Below are 19,411 nucleotides of genomic sequence, written 5' to 3'. Positions count from 1 at the left end.
ACACAAAGAGGTAATGCTGAAGGTGCGCTTGAAGCCTTGGTTGGATAAGGCCTACTTGATCATGACCTCCATTGAAGGTAAGCTGGCTAGTTTGCAGGAGACTCGGCAGAAGCTGCAGGTTGACAGTGTAGGGCCAGCAACAGAGCAGTTGGTCGAAGAAATAAAGCAGGCAACCGCATAGTGCACCGCCGAGGTAGTAGTCATACAGGTCGAGCTGGGGGGTCTTCGCGCCAAGATCTCTACGCCTGCAGAGTGACTCGAGGGTGAGTCACCATGTTTGTGTTGGGGGCCTGTTGGGAATGGGTTCTCCCAAGAGTCAGTTATGGGGCTAAAAGCCCATGTTTTGTAATAAAAATGTAAAAAATCTGCATTTTGTGGTCGCGGAGCGTGAAGAGGTCAAAGGGTTGTCTGCCATTGTTTTGCGAAGTCTCGTGTCGGTTGTAAAGATCTACCCATGGTCCGCGAACCATGGGATTGTATAAAAAGGGAGTCTTAGAAGAGTTTAAGGGGGCAGTGGTAATGGAAAGAAGGTTTTTGGGATAAGAAGTTCTAAGTGTTCTCGAGTCTTAGCATAGGTAGAGGCTCCGCAACTGAGTGCGCAAAGGCCTAGGGTGGAAGTCCACAGCCGAGTGCGCGGACCCCTGCAGCTGTGTGCGCAGGGCGAATAGAGTCTGTACTGAACTTGAGATATCAATAAAGAGAATTATTCTGTAATCAAAGTGTATTTTGTCTCTGTTTAATGCATCTGATTATATTATGTTACGATCTGGGTTTACATTATAATGCTTATTTGATGCGCGAATGTATCTGATTATATCTGTTAATTGAACACAAGCAAGAGTAAAGGATTATGTGAAGGTAACTGTAAATGCATGGTAGATTAGGTAACCCTTAAGATAACTTGGGAACTTATATAGTAACTCAGTCACAGAGGCGCGTAAGTGCCTGGACCTCGGGTTAGGGTTGCACGAAGATCAGTCGAGTACCTTCGCGAAGGTACTGAAGGACAGAAGAGAAGGAACATCGATAAGCCCTAAAGGCTTATCGATTTGCACGAAGGCAGGATCAAGAAGTATAGACCGACATCACGACCATCTTAGGGTGTGGAAACTTGGTTCCTACATCCCCCCATACTGCTTCGGGTGAGACTTCGGTCCGCGCTCTGCGGGCTGATGCCAAAAGGGCCAGTAGTGTAGGGATTTTCTTGGTTGACTAACGCTGAACCTGGGTCAGGGCCCATCAAGCCAACAAAGGCTCTCAAGGATAATTTAGCGACAACCCAAAATCAACAAAAACTGTATGTTGATTGATAGAGGATAGAGAGGCACTTTGAGGAGGGGGACTTAGTGTACCTCTGATTGCAGCCTTACAGATAGTTTAAGCTTAAACAAAAGGGGGTTGAGAAGCTACGACCACACTTCTATGGGCCCTACTAAGTGACTAGGCGGGTTAGGGAGGTGGCTTATGAGCTAGAGATGCCTCCGGGGAGTAGAATCCATAACGCATTTCATGTCTCATGCCTGAAGAAGGTGTTGGGACAATAGGTGACCGCAGTAGCTGATCTACCCCCATTAGACAATGAGGGCCATTTGGTGTTGGAACCAGAGGCCATTTTGGAGAGCAGGGAGAGGAGACTAAGGAGTAGGACCATCAGGGAGTTCTTGGTACACTGGAAGAACTTGCCGGATGAGGATGCCACCTAGGAGTGTGAGCACATATTGGAGCACCCGACTTTGAGGTTGCTTGAGGGCAAGCAACATTTGGGAGGGGAGGACTGTCATGTCCCTTCTCAAATGTATTAGTCATGGGGTGCAGCTACACAATTTTGGCATCATTTTTGGCTTAGGAGGAGGACCCCACACGCAAAACTTAGGAACTATAGGCAATTCAACTTTACTTTTGGCAGCCAGTGGAATGTGGGGACCACCCACATGAATAATTTGAACTTGGCCATTGCATGATTTGGAGGGAATTGAATTAGTGGAAGGAGGGAGCCACAAGAGGCTGAGGGGACCCAAAGTATAAAAGAAGAAGGAGATCTCTTTTTGCAGGATCTTGATCAATTTACAAACAAACTTATCTTTGTACGCTTTATTGCTTAGCGAGTCTACCAACTGTTTAGCCACGGATCTTCCGCAGGGGAGATTCAACCTCTACTTTGGGGGACTATCCGTGCCCACCCTAGGGAGGCTGTTCCACAAAGATTTTAGGGGTTCCAACATTAACATACACTTCATCCAGCCACGCAGAGGAGGAGACTGCGTATTTTCTGGGTAGCTAGAAACACGCAGAAGGGGATTGAGCCAGCCGGGAGGTCCATAGTTTGTTGGGAGTTCTGGGAGCTGGAAAGGCTGTTGGTTAAGGACAATTTTAGTGAGTTTTGCAGCCAGCTAGTTAGGGGTTACAACAGTACGAATTTTTGGGCAGAGGGATTGCGTAGAGGCCTCTGGCAGCAAACTCGTGGTGCTTAGGAGAGTAGTCATCTAGGCCAAGGATCATCCGGGGAGCAAGGAGACAATCATCACAGGTGAACCCAACATTCTTGGGGTGTTTTCAAAGGGATTTGCAGGCTGTTTCCTGCAAGTCGATATTGGCAGCAGTAGTTGGGAAGAGGCTCCAAGGAAGTCAAAAATCCAAAGTCAAAATCAGGGAAATTCCCTTCTGGGTTTTTCTGGGTTTTGTCCAAGGAGTCGAAGGTTGAAAGGATATATATTTCTGGGTAGTTTTTGGGCACATTATAGCATGTCTAATTTGAGTAGGATTGTAGTTTTACTTGGACAACGTAATGCAGAGTGGTGCAACAACTGGGCAGCCTTCAACTCAGCTATTCCATCACCTGGGTTTGGTCCAGTTTGTCCTTGAGACAAGCCTAGTTGCACCATCTCATTTATATTGTATCTATGCTCTCAGATTTTATAATATATGGCTCAACAGTTCCAGATTTACAATGTTTTTATGGGTGTATAATGCATGTTTTTAATTTCATGCTGCTGCACTGTTTTATTTCTTTAGAATATCACTTATATTCCTACTTAGGAACATTACAAAGGGCTTGAACTTCCAATGGAGAGAGGAAACATGATGTGAGTGGAGGCTTGGACTAATCAACATTAATAAAACTCATGTGAAAGAATAGTGAAAGGGAACATACAAACATCAAGGACAGTGAGCAATTCTTGGAAAACACAAGATTGTTTTTCATTTTTTAAGTAATAGTAGATTTGAGGAGTATGTGTTGTTAAGGACAAAATGAGGCAAAAATAACACGTTCTTAAATTTCGTTTTAGTAGGTATAGGTATCATAAAGTCACTATTGAACCACATAAACATTCTATTCATTCATTCTCCTTATCATTGAAAGAACACCTTAGATACATGTTCTTAGTACTAGATAGAGAAATAAATTCTCTTGTTACAACTCTACTTTCTCATATATGTTGGTGTATTAGCACTGACCAAAAGTTGGTGCTTTTGATGAGGCACAACTAGTAAAAGGAAGAGATGAGTCTTATATTTAAGTGGTAGTGAATACTCCAATAATCAAGAGCACTTATAGTAAATGTGAATACTCGCCACAGATCTCCTCTATTGTGTTGAGTGCTTGTAATGGAATACAATGGTCCTTCTTGCTATAAGTAACATAAATCCCTTCAAGTTTTCCACAAAATCACACTCATAATTGGTAAGTTTAGTTAGTTTTTTTAGTAATTCTCTCCATTCACTCGCAAGCAATCATAATAGCTAGTAGTTTTACCTATTTACCTGTAAGCAATATAAACCAACAAAAATCACAATAACCAACAATTTATTAAAAATATGCGGAGAGCTTACCATTTTTGTCTTTGTCTTCATTTTGTTTTGAATAAACATATTTTTGTCTTTATTAGTAGGTGTCGACTCTAGTTCAAGTGTGCCTAGTTGGGATGGAGATCAACTCCTTGTTGATGGAGATATCATGTTTTGGGTTTATGGCCAATTAGTTAACAAGCAAGATTAATATAAGAAACTATGGGAAGGAACCTTATAGATAAAGAGTAGAGATGCCACCAACTTTGCCTTGCATGTTATAATGTAGTGGTGACCACACCACCATAGCCTTGCATGCTATAACTCAATGGGTGACTATTAATGGTAAATGGCGATTAATCTTTTTGAAAAAAACATCAACCCAATCAACACAAAAATAATCAAACAAACAAAAACATTGGTGAATTTGAAATATTTATGAACCATTGCCCAAATTTATGTAAAGGCCCAACAATATCATCTCAAATAACCATGTTCGTTCATATAACAATTTTTAAATTATTTTCTAAAGTAACAAACCATACACTAAAATAAATGATTTGGATCTCATATTTCTCCAACCCTACCCTCACATGAGAGTGTAATATTAAGTAAATTATAATATAACTTATCCAATATTTTCCTCCACCCATTTTACCCAATATTTTTCCTCACCTGTGATTATAATTTACTTAATATTTCCTCCATTCCCCACCCTCAATCAACATGAATACATTACTAAAACACCTTATCCTAATGCACATAATAACTAATAACACATGAAAATTTTTAGGGGCTAATATAATTTTCCATGATTTTTCAAAAAAAAATCACCAACTTCTTCTTTTTTTTCCCAATATTTTTAAACTTCAAGATAATCTTCCATATTACTTTTTTTCCTAATAATTAAAATCAAATTTACAAATACATTATGGCAAAGCCTTTATAATTTATCTAATATTTCTCTTTATTTTTTTCCCAAAATTTTTAAACTTCAAAATAATTTTTCATCTTTAAAATTTTCTTAATAATTAAAGTCAAATTTACTCATAATAATTAAAATCAAATTTATATTTATAAATACATTATGGTGAAGCCTTTATAATTTATCTAATATTTCTTTCCACTTTCCACTCTCACTTCATATGTCAAGGAGTTGGGTAAAAGAGATGAAAGTGAATATTGCATAAATTATACTATAATTTACTCAAAATTTCACTGAGCCCCTATCCTAATCAACACGAATGCATCGCGAACTCCTCACCTAAAAACTGCGGTAACTGAAAATATTAAAAATATTAATAACTAAAAAGTCAAACCAAACTAAACTCAAAATTTGCAAGCACTGTTTCCGTGGAGCCTCCTGCTATTTGACCTTAGTCATCATTTGCATTTATAATAAAAAAGAAAAAAAGAAAAGCCCATCCAAGAGAATGATGCACATGATAATCTATTTACATTTTGTCGCATCGAAATCTTGCAAAAGGCATGGAGTCGGTGATAGAGCCGGTGACGTACCATCATGTGAAATGTACAGGAGCATAAAAATCAGATTAGTTGCAACCACAAATGTCATTTATAAAGAATCCCATCTGTGCCCATCTGTGCGGCAAGCCACATTTAACCACCAGACGCCAAGTCGATGGTGCAGACATAAATGTAGGCCTTCTCTTGAGGAAGAAAGGAAGGAATTAGAGCTTGCTTGACTGACTTTGCTTCTCCGTTGGTTGGCAGTTGGCAGTTCAGCAATGACTGCCGAGAGAGAAATCTCTGATGGTAACCCTAATTGACAGCTACAATGGGGGTGGACGATGCAATCGATGTTCATTACATAAATATGTATTTGAAATTGAGAAAAACACCGAGGGGGCTTATGTGTCACATGGAGAGCAAAGCCAACTGTATCGACACTTTCCAACCTTGAGCGATAAATAAAAAACCAGGCCCGGCACAAAGACATTTCGAGTTTGATTTTCCTTGTCTGCATTGTATGCGTAAGCAAGAAGAAGAAGCAGGAGTAGTACTCTAGAAATTAGAGTATCAATGGCTCCTTCTCCTCCTATTCCTATACAGGTGAAGGGTTCTTCTGCGCAGAGGCTTTCAGCAAGGCAAGATGCCGCAACTCTCATGCGAGAAACAGTGCGGCTCAGTGCCAACCTCGCCTCGCCTCAATCTACCAGGATCGCACCTGAAATGCTCCGTAAGTCATCCACAGAGCCACAGGTTATGGTTAAAGGTCCCCTCACTGATATACAACCTGCGCTGGTCGACGGCCATGTTGTGTGCTGGGAGGTCTTGGATGGAAAACACTATAAGTATCTGGCCAAGCAGGAGCGCAGGGGAACTGGCACTGCTCACCATCTTCACGCAGTACAGATGCATTCGTCGTATAATCCCTTGCAGGTATTCCTCTTTTTCTAGTGAATTCCTTGTTCATAACCGCTTTACTCTTAAATGCTTCCTTTCGCTCAGAGTATTTCATGCTGTTTTCTAAAGCTGGTTTCATTTATCTGACTAGAGAAGGGTAGTACAAACTCAGCCAGATTTGAACCTTCTACTGGTAGTTTTATGGCATCCAAGCTGATGAGTCCTGTCGAGCTAATAGGGTTGGAAAATTATGGTCTCTGCCTTTTAATCTTTCTTTAACTTCTTCTCGTGTCTTTCACAAGGGGATTGTTGGCCTTTTTTTATTCCTTAAAGCTTTGATCGAGTTAGCTGTGAGTTCTCAAAACCATAATTTGAAAAGCGATTTGATTAGACTTCTGAACAGTACGGAGTAGGTCCCTTCCTTTAATCTTACGTCTTCTCTCATTTAGGATCCAATAATTAAGTTCTCAAAACCATAATTTGAAAAGCGATTTGATTAGACTTCTGAACAGTAGGGAGTAGGTCCCTTCCTTTAATCTTACGTCTTCTCTCATTTAGGATCCAATAATTAATCTGACAAATGACGGTCTGGTTGGAAGCTCATCCTCTGTTAATTCCTCCCTGTAGTAGCACTGTAGCAAGCTTTGTGGAAGCACTTGCATAAAATTGGTATTGGAGCCAGTAACGTCTGGTTCAAGAGGTTGGTATTCTAAATCATCACTCACATCAATGGATCCATTCAGGAAGTCTGTATCCTTCCATGAATTAGAAGACAAAGAGTCATCCGCCACAGAGAATCCCCTCAGGGACATGTTTGCATCAAGTTCTAGTCGAGTCTTAAATCAAGCTGAACTAGAATATGAAGAGCCACAGCCCTCTGCTCGATGGCAATTACCTAGTATCTCTGCATCAGAAGTTTATGATGATTTGTCTATATTTCATTTAAAAGCCGCCACTAGAATTAGTATAAAGGAGTCTATTAGTCAGATTCAAGAGAATTCTAACAATATCCAGTCTATCCCTCTTTTGGATCCAAAGACTTTACAGGCCGAAGCAAAAAGGTTAAAAACAAAATATCTGCACTTGGGATGCATAAGGATCGGGATCAATCCTTTGACTCACCAGGGGCTAAACACTTTCGTGCTAGCCACAGTCAGAGATCTTACTCATAACAAATATACCGATTCCCTAATAGGAGGTATAGTCGCCCCTCTGTCGCATGGCCCAGTATATTTCGACTGTTATCCTAATTTCTCAGTCTATGTCTTTGACGAAACAATAGATCAGATCTTGCAGTTGCAGATCCAAACCTCAGGGTTTGATATGCACCAGAAAAGACATAACATAGCCATACAATCCAGAGGATGTTTCCGGCACACAAACACCTTATGGCCGGCTATACGCCATACACCCAGTAGAGATTCAAAAGCAAGTGTCGTTGTTCTAATAGATTCTAAAAATCAGAAAATAGAACATCAGACAATCCATTGGGAAGATCTTACATTCCCTGAACACTGGGTAGTTTCTAATCCCAAGCCTCCAGCTCTTAAAAGAATAACCTCAGCTGATATCCAAGAGAACCAATCCTCTGTCGTTCTATCTTTCCCAAGAAGATCCACTATTGACTACAGAGGAATTGACAGAGCCTGTAAAAATTCCTGTTTTTACCGTGATCCATCCACTGTTGATACCGCTTGTTCTAGCTCAGTTTCTTGTAAACATATTTCTTTGTTCGAATTTGCCCAGCTTGTAAATTTCAATTCTTTAGAAGTCAAATGTCCTGAGTGCCAGTCTGCCGTAAATCTATGCACTCTTGTTGAATCTGTCATCCATGAGAATCATCATCCGAGGACCAGAGAAGCCCCTCCTTCAACATCAGTCAATCCATGCCCGAATCCAAAATGTTCAGACATCCCTTTCCCCATGAGCCAGAGTCTGACCATGTCTTGATGATGCATGAGATTATCACCCTAGAAGGAGAAGATCCCAGACTGACAAAAATGTACAGTACAATGAGGCTAGCTAAGCCTAAATATGGATTAGGCTATTTAGAGCAAGCAAAGGGTCTAATCCCTTCATGTAGATTTGGCCCTGTTCCTGATGACTGTAAAAAGCCTGCAGTCATGGAGATGCACAAGTTCTTTACTCTGATGAATGGCTGCTTGAAATCAGAAATAAGTTCCAAATGGATGAAAGCCATGTTGAATTAGGACTTATTCACCCATCTAGAAGCAGAGTAGTTTGGTCTTAATCATACCATTGAGGAGAAAATTAGATTATCCGAGGATTGGAAACATTACATGGAAGTCACAAATTCCTGGATTTCCTTTTATGAATGGAAAAGGAATGTTTCCCCTGAAGTTGTGTTAACTGGATCATCTTCTTCATCATCCACCAAACATGCTTGGACTGCTTTAGATGGCAGTAGAGTAGAGACTCCATCTACTTTCCCCCCTTATCGAGGAATTATCATAGGAGAGAATCAGAATGCAGCAAAGGCCATCCCTTTGGTTCAAAAAGATGATTTACGAATAGATGGAAGAATTCAAAAGACCAGTGAACAGATCAACTGGACCAATACAGCAATAAAAGGCTTAGAAATAAATTCAGCAAAGACTGTGGAAATAAAGGAACAGTTTGACATTGTTCAAGTCTCTCTGAATGAGGTTAACAGAAATCTCAATAATGTACAGTATACTTCATCTGTTGTTAGATCTTATGCCAAAGAATCTTTAAATAAGATAGAAGAAGTAGAGGAAAAGATAGTAGACCACATGGGTACTACTAAAAGCTTAATCACTGGTTTAACTGAAAAGGTTGAAAAGATGAGCCTGTCTAAAACTGATAAACCAGTTCCCACTTCTTTTCTCTACAAAAGAAATATCAAGATTCAAGATCCTGTTAAACCAATCAACAGGTTCCTGGCATTATTTCCTAAAGAGGTAGCCACATCTTCTGCAGAAAAAACAGAGGCCACAGAAAAAATTACCATTGCCTCTTTATTCAAAGAAGAAGAAGAAGAGAACAAAGAATCTGATTCTCAGATTCTTCCCATATATGAACCTCTAGAAAGTAGGTTCAATAAATATCCTGCACTTGATCTTGAAGGAAAAGGCAAGCTTCCTGAAGCTCATACTTTCTTCCCTGAATCACACAGAGAATGGAATATTGATAATCTGAGTGTTGGTCAGATTAGACAATTAATAGATATGATGTTTACAGAATATAAACTCATGTGTCTCAGAGGCAAGACTGAAATTGAAGCATGCAAGACCATTATTTAGTGTTTTACAGGAACACTGCTTAGGTGGTGGGACACTGAATCATCTCCAACATTACTGATAAAAATAGACGCTGAAGTGCTTAAAGATGAAGCAGGAGATGTGATTCACAATTCATATGGCTCAACTACAAGCAACATGATTGGAGCTTTAACCTCCATGATCTTAGAACACTGGTGTGGCAGTGAAACGAAGATTGCAGATAAGCATGAAGTTATCCTCATGAATCTCAAGTGCCACAAGATGTCACAATATGAAGACTTTCACCGAGATTGGATGCAAAGAATCTATGAAGTGAAAGATTCAAAGAATCTGTTATGGAAATAGGTATATCTTGCTGCTCTTCCATCCAGATTTGTTGATTATATCAGGTTGCAAGAAGTTTTCCAGTTGCCATTTGAATCATATACTTGGGGTTAGATTTATTCTCACATTACAAAAACATTGATAAGCTTCCAGATAGAAAGTCCATCTGTAGTAAATATGGACTCACAATTGATGACCCTCTGGTCAAGAGAAGGAAAGCAAAGAAAAGGGCTAAAAAGGAGTATAAGCAGACTACTAAAGTCTACAAAGAAAGAAGAAAGCCTTCTCAGCAATATAAAGGCCGCTCCTCTAAAGCCAAGAAAGGCTACTACAGGTATGTCCCAAGGACACACTATTATAAACCCTCTGACATCCATTTACACACATTAATGCAAGAAAAGTGGAACAAACTCACTTGTTGGTTGTGTGGCAAAACTGGACATACATCCTCAAGATGTCCAGAAGGAGAAGAATTAAAGAAGAATAGAGGGAAGAAGTCCCAAGCCTCATTTCAGAGAGGTAAAACTGTCAAAACAGAGGGACAGATACAATGCATGAAGTGCGCTGCACTCATAGAACAGAATGCTGCCCGAATGTGGTAATCAAAGACCAAATACAGCAGCAGCAACTTGAAGAGTCGTCTTTTGACTCCTATAGTTCTTCATGTGAAGAAGAATTACAAGCTCATATACAAGATAGTTCATGTTCAGAACCAGATTCTTGTTCATGTCCAGAACCAGAGTCTTGTTCATGTCCAGAGTCAGAAGAATGTGCTTGTCATATGTATTATGATTCTGATTCAGAATCATATAGTGACTCCAGTTATGAAGAAATATCCTTCAGACCACAGAAAGAAAAAGTCTTAATGGCTGCTACAAAGGAAGATGAGATAAAAATTCTCTCTCAGATTCGAGCAATGGAGGATGGAGAAATGAAGAATCGGCTGACAGAGGCATTCATGGATCAGCTCAAATCCAGTTCTTCCAGGAATACAGGAAAAAAACCATTATTTGTTGATGCTTCTTTTGAAAGAAATACCAGATCTTTCCAGCGACATCAAGAGAAGCCAGGCAAGGTGCGTTCACTCACCTTGGGGGAGGTAAGTAGAGAGATCCATAACATTAAATCTGAAATCTCTGCTTTGAAATCCCAACTTGCTGAAATTAAAAAGGGAAAGCAATCTGTGGAAGAAAATTCTCACTCATGGGACACAGAAGAATATGCTAAAGATTCCAATCCAAATCTTGAAATCATTGAAGGAAGGAAAGATCCTGTTTTTGGGTTTCAAGAAATGAGAATTCTTGCTATTTCCTACCAACAACATCATGTGAAGGTGAATATCTGCATAAAAGGAGAAATGTTTGCACTAACAGCACTCCTTGACTCAGGAGCTGATGTGAACATTTTAAATAAAAAAGTGATACCAGCAAAGTATTGGATTTCTGCAACAAGAAGAGTTGTAGGATTGGGTAACAAAACGCTCAATTATGAAGTTCCCAAGGCCTCTATTTGTTTTGATCATCACTGCATCAATTTGAAATTTGCAGTAGCAGAAATACCAGTCGACTGTATTCTAGGAAATATCTTCCTAGCAGCTGTTGAACCTCATGGGTCAACCAGGCTAAAAGAAAATAAAGCTGGTTACTTTATCTCTGTTCCTACATCAAAAGGAACAACAAAAAGGATTGAGTTACCATATATCTCAAATCCTAGAATCTCTACAATGGTCCAGACTGTCCAAGAATTGGACAAAGCAGAAGCAAAACTGTCAGATCTAAAAGATCTGAAATCTACACTGAAAGTAGAAGATCAGTTAAAAAATCCTCAGGTTAAGAAGAAAATTGAGGAACTGAGGAAACATATTGAAGAAGAATGCTGCTCAGAAGAACCAAATGCATTTTGGCACAGAAAGCAGCATACTGTCCAGCTCCCATACAAGGAAGGATATACAGGCAAGCCCTGTAAAAGTAGAGCTATTCCAATGAATAAGGAATACAGAGATCTCTGTGAAAAAGAGATCAAGCAACTTCTGGATCGCAAGCTCATTCGAGAATCTGACAGTCCCTGGAACTGTTACGGATTCTATGTCAACAAAAGAGCAGAACAAATCAGAGGGATTCCAAGGCTGGTAATAAATTTCAAACCTCTAAATTCTGTTCTTGCCGATGACACCTATCCAATTCCCCACAAAGGAGATCTGATTGCAAGGATAGCAGGAGCTAAGATATTTTCAAAGTTTGACTTGAAGGCAGGATTTTGGCAAGTAGCCATTTCAGAGGAAGATAAGTTCAAGACCGCCTTCAGTATTCCAGCAGGCCACTATGAGTGGAATGTCATGCCTTTTGGTTTGAAAAATGCTCCATCTAAATTCCAGAAGGTAATGGATAAAATATTTAAGCCATACTTTGACTGGCTTATAGTTTACATTGATGATGTTCTAATTTTTTCTAAGAACATCCAGGACCATTTCAAGCATGTTCATACATTTAAGCAGCTGGTAAAGCATAATGGTCTAGTTTTAAGCAAGAAAAAGATAGAAGTTTTTCAAACTACTATCAAATTTCTCAGCCATACTATTTTCAATGGCCAAATTTCTCTGCAGAAGCATGCGCTTGAGTTTGCTGACAAATTCCCAGATGTTATTACAGACAAAAACCAGCTTCAAAGGTTTTTGGGTTGTTTAAATTATGTCAGTAACTTTTACAAGGATTGTGCCACAGACAGGAGCGTATTAAATAAGAGGCTTAAAAAAGAGCCACCCCAGTGGACGGAAGAACACACCAGAGCTGTTCAGAACATCAAAGCCAAGGTAAAGTCTCTTCCTATTCTATATGTCTCTGATGACAGTGCATTCAAGATTGTTGAAACAGATGCCAGTAATATAGGATGGGGAGGTATCCTAAAGCAGAGAAAAGATGGCACTGAACAAGTTGTCCAGTTTGCATCAGGCACCTGGAATCCTGCTGAGCAGAATTACTCCACAATTGAGAAAGAAGTAAAAGCTGCGTGGAACTGCATTAGCAAATTCGATGTCCATTTAATAAACAGACAGTTCTTACTCCGAACTGATGCTTCAACTTTGCAGAAAGTTTTAACTAAGGACATCAAGAAACCAGGAGAGGCGAAATTTGCTAGGTGGCAAGCACTCTTCGCCAACTTCGACTTTCAAGTCGAACATATCAAGGGCACAAAGAACTATTTACCAGATTTTCTCAGCAGAGAATTTATCCAGCCACAAGAACATATAATGGTCATTGTTACAGAATGGGACCAAAGCCAGAAACAGGAAGTCCTGCGTACAATACCAGACAACCAGGACTGGGAAGAATACAGAGACAAATGGAAGCCAACCTGGCAGTTGAGAAATACAAAAGTATTAGATGCCAATTTACAAGCGCATACTGACATTCAACATCTTGTACCAGAAAGAAGGGTGTACCCAAAAGGCAGTAGATGGATTCATGACATGATCTACACAAAAGCCAAAAGAGATGCATTGTATGCAGAAGATGCCCTTCAAAGAGATTTTCATGATATCTCGGGAATCTGGTCACATGGAGGTATCCGCCGTGGGATTTATGAAAAATATTTCTGCATAAATCGTACCAGAAATCTTGCATGGCCCATGCCTACTCAGACCTCTGCATTATGGCCAGGAGGAGATCCCAAGATAATCTTTCCAGACACAGTATATGATTTCTCAGCATATAAACAGCTGTGGTGGGATTTTCTGAATGTAGATGACAAAGAAGAAACCCATTATACTAAATTAAAATTTAGTACAACGGGGATAATGCAAAGAAATCAACAATGCGACTGGCTACAAAAATGGTGGGCCGACTACGGTGTTAACAGAACAACAATGGACCCACTCTATCATGAAGCATACTGCAGATTCCACTGTGATATTTGTTTCGAACACAACATCCCAGATTGCTTCCACATACCTTATAAAACTGTCAAAGAAATGACGGCAGGAGATTGGTCTCCTTTTCATGATGAGAATAAAACTTTAAAAGAATACATGTCCCGCCATTATGAATGGCTTGTATTAACTAAGGTGAAACATCAAATCATTTTAGGGAAACCTATGATTGTTCGGAGGATTTTCACCAAAGCATGGGATGAATTATTGTACAAAAAGCATAGATTCCCTGACATTACTGTATTCTGACGGTTCTCATGGGCTTAACCGACAAAAGCATCCATTATTGTAATAATGTTGTCCAGTCACAAGGACTTAATTGTGGCCAGCTTTTCTCGTGGGCTTTGCTGGACAAAAGTATCCACTTTGTAAACATTGTAGACAACATATTTTCCGTAGATTTTTGAATAGTATTTACTTTTCCGGACCAAGAATCTTTGTGCGGATGTCACCTCGGTGTTACCCGAAAGCAATGATTCCGTCCCTTTGTTTGATGCCCTACAGTAATGTTTGTCCCCTCTCATTTGTTATAAATTGAGAGTAAGGCTCATTGTTGAGGCATTCGCATTCGGAGTGTGTTAGAGTCTTAGAGTTTAGAGATCTGAGAAGCCTGCATATCAGTGTGCTTGGCACTGGTAAGAACCTAAAGTGGCCAGATCTATTAGAAGTCTGAAGTCAGTCTGCATACCAGTCGAGTCTGTATATTCTTAGGCAGAGCCTATCTGTTGCCAGGAAGCCTTCAGTAATGCTTATTCCTCAGTGAAAAGCAAAAGTCCGATAAATGCAACAATAGTCTATCTCTGTAAGGAATACTCTCTGTAATCTGTAATCTATATCCATTTCTGAGAAATAATATGAGAAGGCATTTTCCGCATTTGAATACCTGTGCGCTTTTATAAATCGTCTGTTGTGTAGTAGTTGTCTCATAATCTTCACTTGAAGTTCATTAGGGGTTCGCCAAAGGTTTGAAGGGATGCTAGACCGTTGAAAGGCGAGGAAGCTGTGTGTAAGGTTGCAGAGCGTGAAAGATCCGAGTAGGTTCGCACTAAGTTCACCAGAGGTCGATCAGTGAAGACAAACGAAGAGACACAGCAAGGCCAAGACAACAGAGCGCGACAGCATAACGCGCGGCACTGTAGCAGCACTGTAGCAAGCTTTGTGGAAGCCCCTCGAAAATAGTGGGTCCCTCTTGTGTTTTTGAAAAGATTTCTCTTTTTGCGACGAAGTACGACTTATGTCAAAGATAAAATATTCACTACGAGGAGTTTGTACAAGGAGCAGAAATAGATAAAGCGCTACTAGGATTGAAATGAATTCTGAATAAGCTAGAGCATCTATACTTTTGGCATCTCGAATTAGGAGCGAACCCTTGGCTTGGAGCTAGATACAGACCTCTTCTTGCCAAATCCTACAGAAGGAAAGAAGCAGAGCTTATCTCATTATCAAAATGGACTCACATCTTAACTTTCAGATGGAAAACAAACCAGCAATTCAGAGAGAGTTCCAAAGACCCATAAAAGTCGAGAGGATTAGCTGCTTAGAGTCACCTAACAATGCGGCTTTCCAATGATTAGTCCCTTGAAAGATAGAAAGCACTTGTGCTTGAGCCTGTTGCCAAGAGCCTTTGGCTATTTGACTCCCATGTGCTTAGGAGACTACATTGAACACAGGTCATCTATAAAATTGTATTTTTGCTAAATGAGATTTTGTTAGTAATCCCCTATGAAATCGGACTCGTCCAAAACAGGCCACGTGTCCGAATCCCACGAATCCGACACAATTCGATGGGAATTCGAATCCTAAAACGGGACACCATGTGTCCTAATAGGACACCATCAAATCCTAGTCGTATCCCGATTTTGGGATTCGAATCCCAAAAAAGTGAGGGTTTATGAGGTTTATGAGGGAGGGTTTATGAGGTTTGTGAGGGTTTATGAGTGAGGGTTTATGAGGTTTATGAGATTTGTGAGGGTTTATGAGGTTTGGGATGGTTTATGAGGGTTTATGAGGTTTGTGAGGGTTTATGCAGATATTTGAATTTTGTATGTACTATGCATGCTATAATGTTACTAACTTATTTTGTAAACAGTAAAACTAACATCTAGATGAAGATCTATGTTTGAAATCAATGAATTTGTATCATTAATGAGAATTTGTGTAAGAAATATCTAATTTTTAATATATATAGGGTTTATGAGGGTTTTGAGGTTTGTGAGGGTTTATGAGGGTTTATGAGTGAGGGTTTATGAGGTTTAGGATGGTTTATGAGGTTTGTGAGGGTTTATGTAGATATTTGAATTTTGTATGTACTATCCATGCTATAATGTTACTAACTTACTTTGTAAACAGTAAAACCAACATCTAGATGAAGATCTATGTTTGAAATCAATGAATTTGTATCATTAATGAGAATTTGTGTAAGAAATATCTAATTTTAATATATATATATATATATATATATAAAATAATATATAACGAATCCTACGTGTCCTGTTCTGGGGGCTCAACGTGTCTGAATCCGACACTTGAATCCCCGTATCCTACGAATCCCGAATCCCCGTGTCAGGTGACTTAGGTAATCCTTGATAAATGACCAAACAAGCAAAAACTCATAATTTCCAGCTTAACTGAAAATGCCATACACTATGGAGTCTTTGTTTCCATATGCTCCCCTGATTTGAAGAAGCCTACCCAACATTCAAAATCTTAGCCAAAAGAAGCTCTTGATGCACCAATGTATATCATTTCTTTGTATCATAACTCTGGATTAGCTTAACAAATGACCAACTTCAATCTCCCCAAATTGGGCCTTGCATTTGAATGTCCATCTTAGACAAGTCCTTTGTGGCAATCAACTTTTGAATCTCTCGAATAGACAATTTGTTTGAAGCAAAATCTTTTTGATGAGCTAACACCCTCCAATCATCCCATGATCTAGCGTCATTAAACCATAAGTACTTCCCAAGGAAGATATCTTTCTTCCCTAATATGTGGGGCTGATACTGGAGAAATTCAACAACACATTGCCCCTGGTATTTCCAACACCAAATTGAGTAGAGGCTTTCTTATAATACTTTTCATTTACAAATATAAACTAAATATATTTCAAGGAGGTCTATGTTTATTTTGTTTCTATCATTCTATATTTTTTTTTTGTAAACTTGGCAGGTCTCTATGTATTAGCTATTTTCAAAAGTTTTTTACATCCATTTGCTCCGGGTAGTCACCTGCCCGAAGGAAACCAGGTGACCACTGGTCAGCTTTAAATCCAGTCCAAAATTTGAATAAGTTCATAACAATCCATCCACTGTTTCTATGTTGACTGTCTCTACTGCTATCTCTAAAGATCAAAATAAACATGCTTGTTTTCTTCATCAAATTCAAAATTCAAAAATCAAAACATTCTGGTTCACTTGATTAATCCTCATCTGAGGATACTATCGGAGCTGGTGCCTTTGCACTGGAGCCTGGCATCTCGCATCTCTGTTCCAGTTTCCACTTTATCGCTGTCAAGGTCTGTTCAATCCTTCCTAGGGCAAGATTGTTCCGGTAAGTCTGTATCTGTATGGTCGCTATTTCCTTGAGAAGTTCAGCTCGGACAGGGTCCTTCTCCTTTCTGTCTTCCTGTTTGTCAAATACTTCTCCTTCCATGTGCTCGCGGTGGAGGGTCATGGCCCGTGCCACGACATTTTTCATGATCCAGTACTGGTGCAGGGTCTTTTTGAACAGGGATTGTCTTCCATTCGTTGTCCTGGGGTCTTGCACCATTCTTTCCCATTCCTCCATGGGTATGTCTCTGTATCTAAGATTGTCTCTTAGATCTCGCTCCCAACTATTAATCTGGTCCCTGACTTCCTTCGGATTTCCTTCCATGTAGGAATCAATGATCGTCTTTATGTGGTCTCCGTCTTGCTTCCTGCCTCTTTTCTTTCCCTGGCTGCTTGTTCCTTCGTCTTTCTTAACTGTCCTCTTGCTTCTCCTAGGAGCCATTCTGCTTTCAGCTTGGTGGTTGAAGCCTTTAAACTTTTGCTCCTTGACCTGTTCCACGTGCTTTCCCTGTTCTGTTGCTAGACCTATCACAGAATCAAAGCATATGTTAACCATATTATATAGGTTTATATCATTTTCCCTGGGTTTCCCCCCACCCTCCTTCTTGTGTTTCCCAACGTCTGGTTTCCTACCCAACTGAATTTGGCTCCGACCTTTTTAATTCTTCGGGTCATGGGGTAATAGTGGTTATGTTTCTTTTCCCAACCCACGTAGGAATTCCACTCCTGCTTTTTTTGCCTCTTCTCTCCCAGGGCCTCGCCCTTGGTTAGATTTAGGCAAAAAAGGCCTCCCCTTAGCCCAGTTTTCTCAGGCTTGTCAGCAGGGTTTCTGCTAGCTTTTTTCTCTACCCTCCCCCTAGGATGCAATGCCATCTCCCAGGAGCTTTGGGTTTTCCTTTCCCAACTTACTTCTCTCGGGGCTGCAGGCATTCTGCCTTTCCCTCCAATGAGTCTTGCCAGGACCCATATTCTAAGGTGGGAATTGTTGAAATTTTGTTCAGGTATGCCCTCGTTCTTATTAGGTTCTCCACCTCTCCTCTCCTTCTCTCTGTCCAGAGCAAACGAGATCTCTTCGGGTTTGTTTTCTTTCATTCCACTGAGATTGCTATCGCAATTGAAATAACGATACCAGGTTTGCTTACCATACCACAATCCTAACCTACTTCTCAAACAATTTAAGCTTTCAGGATTTAGGGCTAGAGGTATTACATACCCGCTTACCAAGCTTCGCCTTTCTTCCGCCTTCTGCATCTTCTCGCTGCCTCCTCTTCCTTTCTCGTCACCTTTCTTCGTTCTCGTCTGCATGCATAATGCCTCTTTCCACTTTTCCTTAAGCTTTATTTCTTTTTCATTCCCGACTCTTGTCTTTACCACCAGCTGTCCTGTTTTTTCCTTGGCACGCATCCCTTCCCTCCTGCCTTGGGATGTTGCCCTCATGTCCTATCCACCGTTGTCCTGCATTAACTTCTTTCCTCTCCCGGCTGCTCTTGCCGTAGGATTTTTGACTCTGCTCTGCCACTTGTCTTTATTCCACTGCCCGTCTTCGATTTCTCTGTCCTGCCCTCTCCTCTAACATTCCTTTCCGGCTCATCCCTTGTACTCTCGGGGTTTGTCCTTCCTCTGCCCTCCTTCGTCACCCTGCCGATCACTGGACTTCCCCTGTCTTGTTTATCATTCTATACTTGAATTGGCTGAAATAAACATCAATCAGTGGAGGAATATTACCATTGTTACCTCTCCATCTCTAGCATAGAGAAGTGTTTGAGATGATTGGAGACAAAATTTGAAAATTCATAAAAGTGGAAGAACTTGTTATAGCAAAATGTGCAAGGCCTCACTAGGTGACCAAGAAAACGAGTAACATGGGAGAGTCACCACTATCATCTTAGCATCTACTCCCCTCGTTTTAGTGGTGGATACAATCCAACACAAGGGAGGCTACTGTAGTAGATCTTAGGGATATAAAGGCCCAATCAAACCAATTGAAGTGCCCCCTAAGGCTTCTACTTCTATCACCATCAATCAAGAGGATCAAAGAATTGTTGTTTATGGTGGATTTGAAGATAATTTTCAGATTTGAGTTCAAGGGTTACTATGCCTGTTCGAATGGCTTACATCAACACATATGAGCTCAAGGAAGGTCCCCAAATACACACAATCAAGAAATTATACAATGTAGCAAACTGGCTTGTAAAATA

General features: G+C 40.1%; 1 protein-coding gene across 2 annotated transcripts in view; it reads left to right on the top strand.

Annotated features, from left to right (window-relative positions):
- Nucleotides 1–5,345: 5,345 nt before the first annotated feature.
- The window catches only part of LOC149206135 (protein root UVB sensitive 6-like), a 226,005-nt gene continuing 211,939 nt past the window's right edge, over nt 5,346–19,411 (top strand). Inside the window, exon 1 of one of the 2 annotated variants that reach the window (XM_089395326.1) lies at nt 5,346–6,189. In XM_089395326.1, the coding sequence (XP_089251452.1) occupies nt 5,830–6,189 (360 nt within the window). In that variant the 5' untranslated portion in view covers nt 5,346–5,829. The remainder of the gene's footprint in view (nt 6,190–19,411) is intronic. The other variant, XM_089395325.1, reaches the window with a different exon arrangement.

The sequence above is a fragment of the Pinus tabuliformis genome, chromosome 1_2 (genome assembly GCF_031772625.1).
Source record: "Pinus tabuliformis cultivar Carrire ecotype Pingquan chromosome 1_2, CPIR1, whole genome shotgun sequence".
NCBI lineage: Eukaryota > Viridiplantae > Streptophyta > Pinopsida > Pinales > Pinaceae > Pinus > Pinus tabuliformis.
Note: the sequence above shows the minus strand (reverse complement) of the source record. Positions and strands in the feature narration are given on the sequence as shown.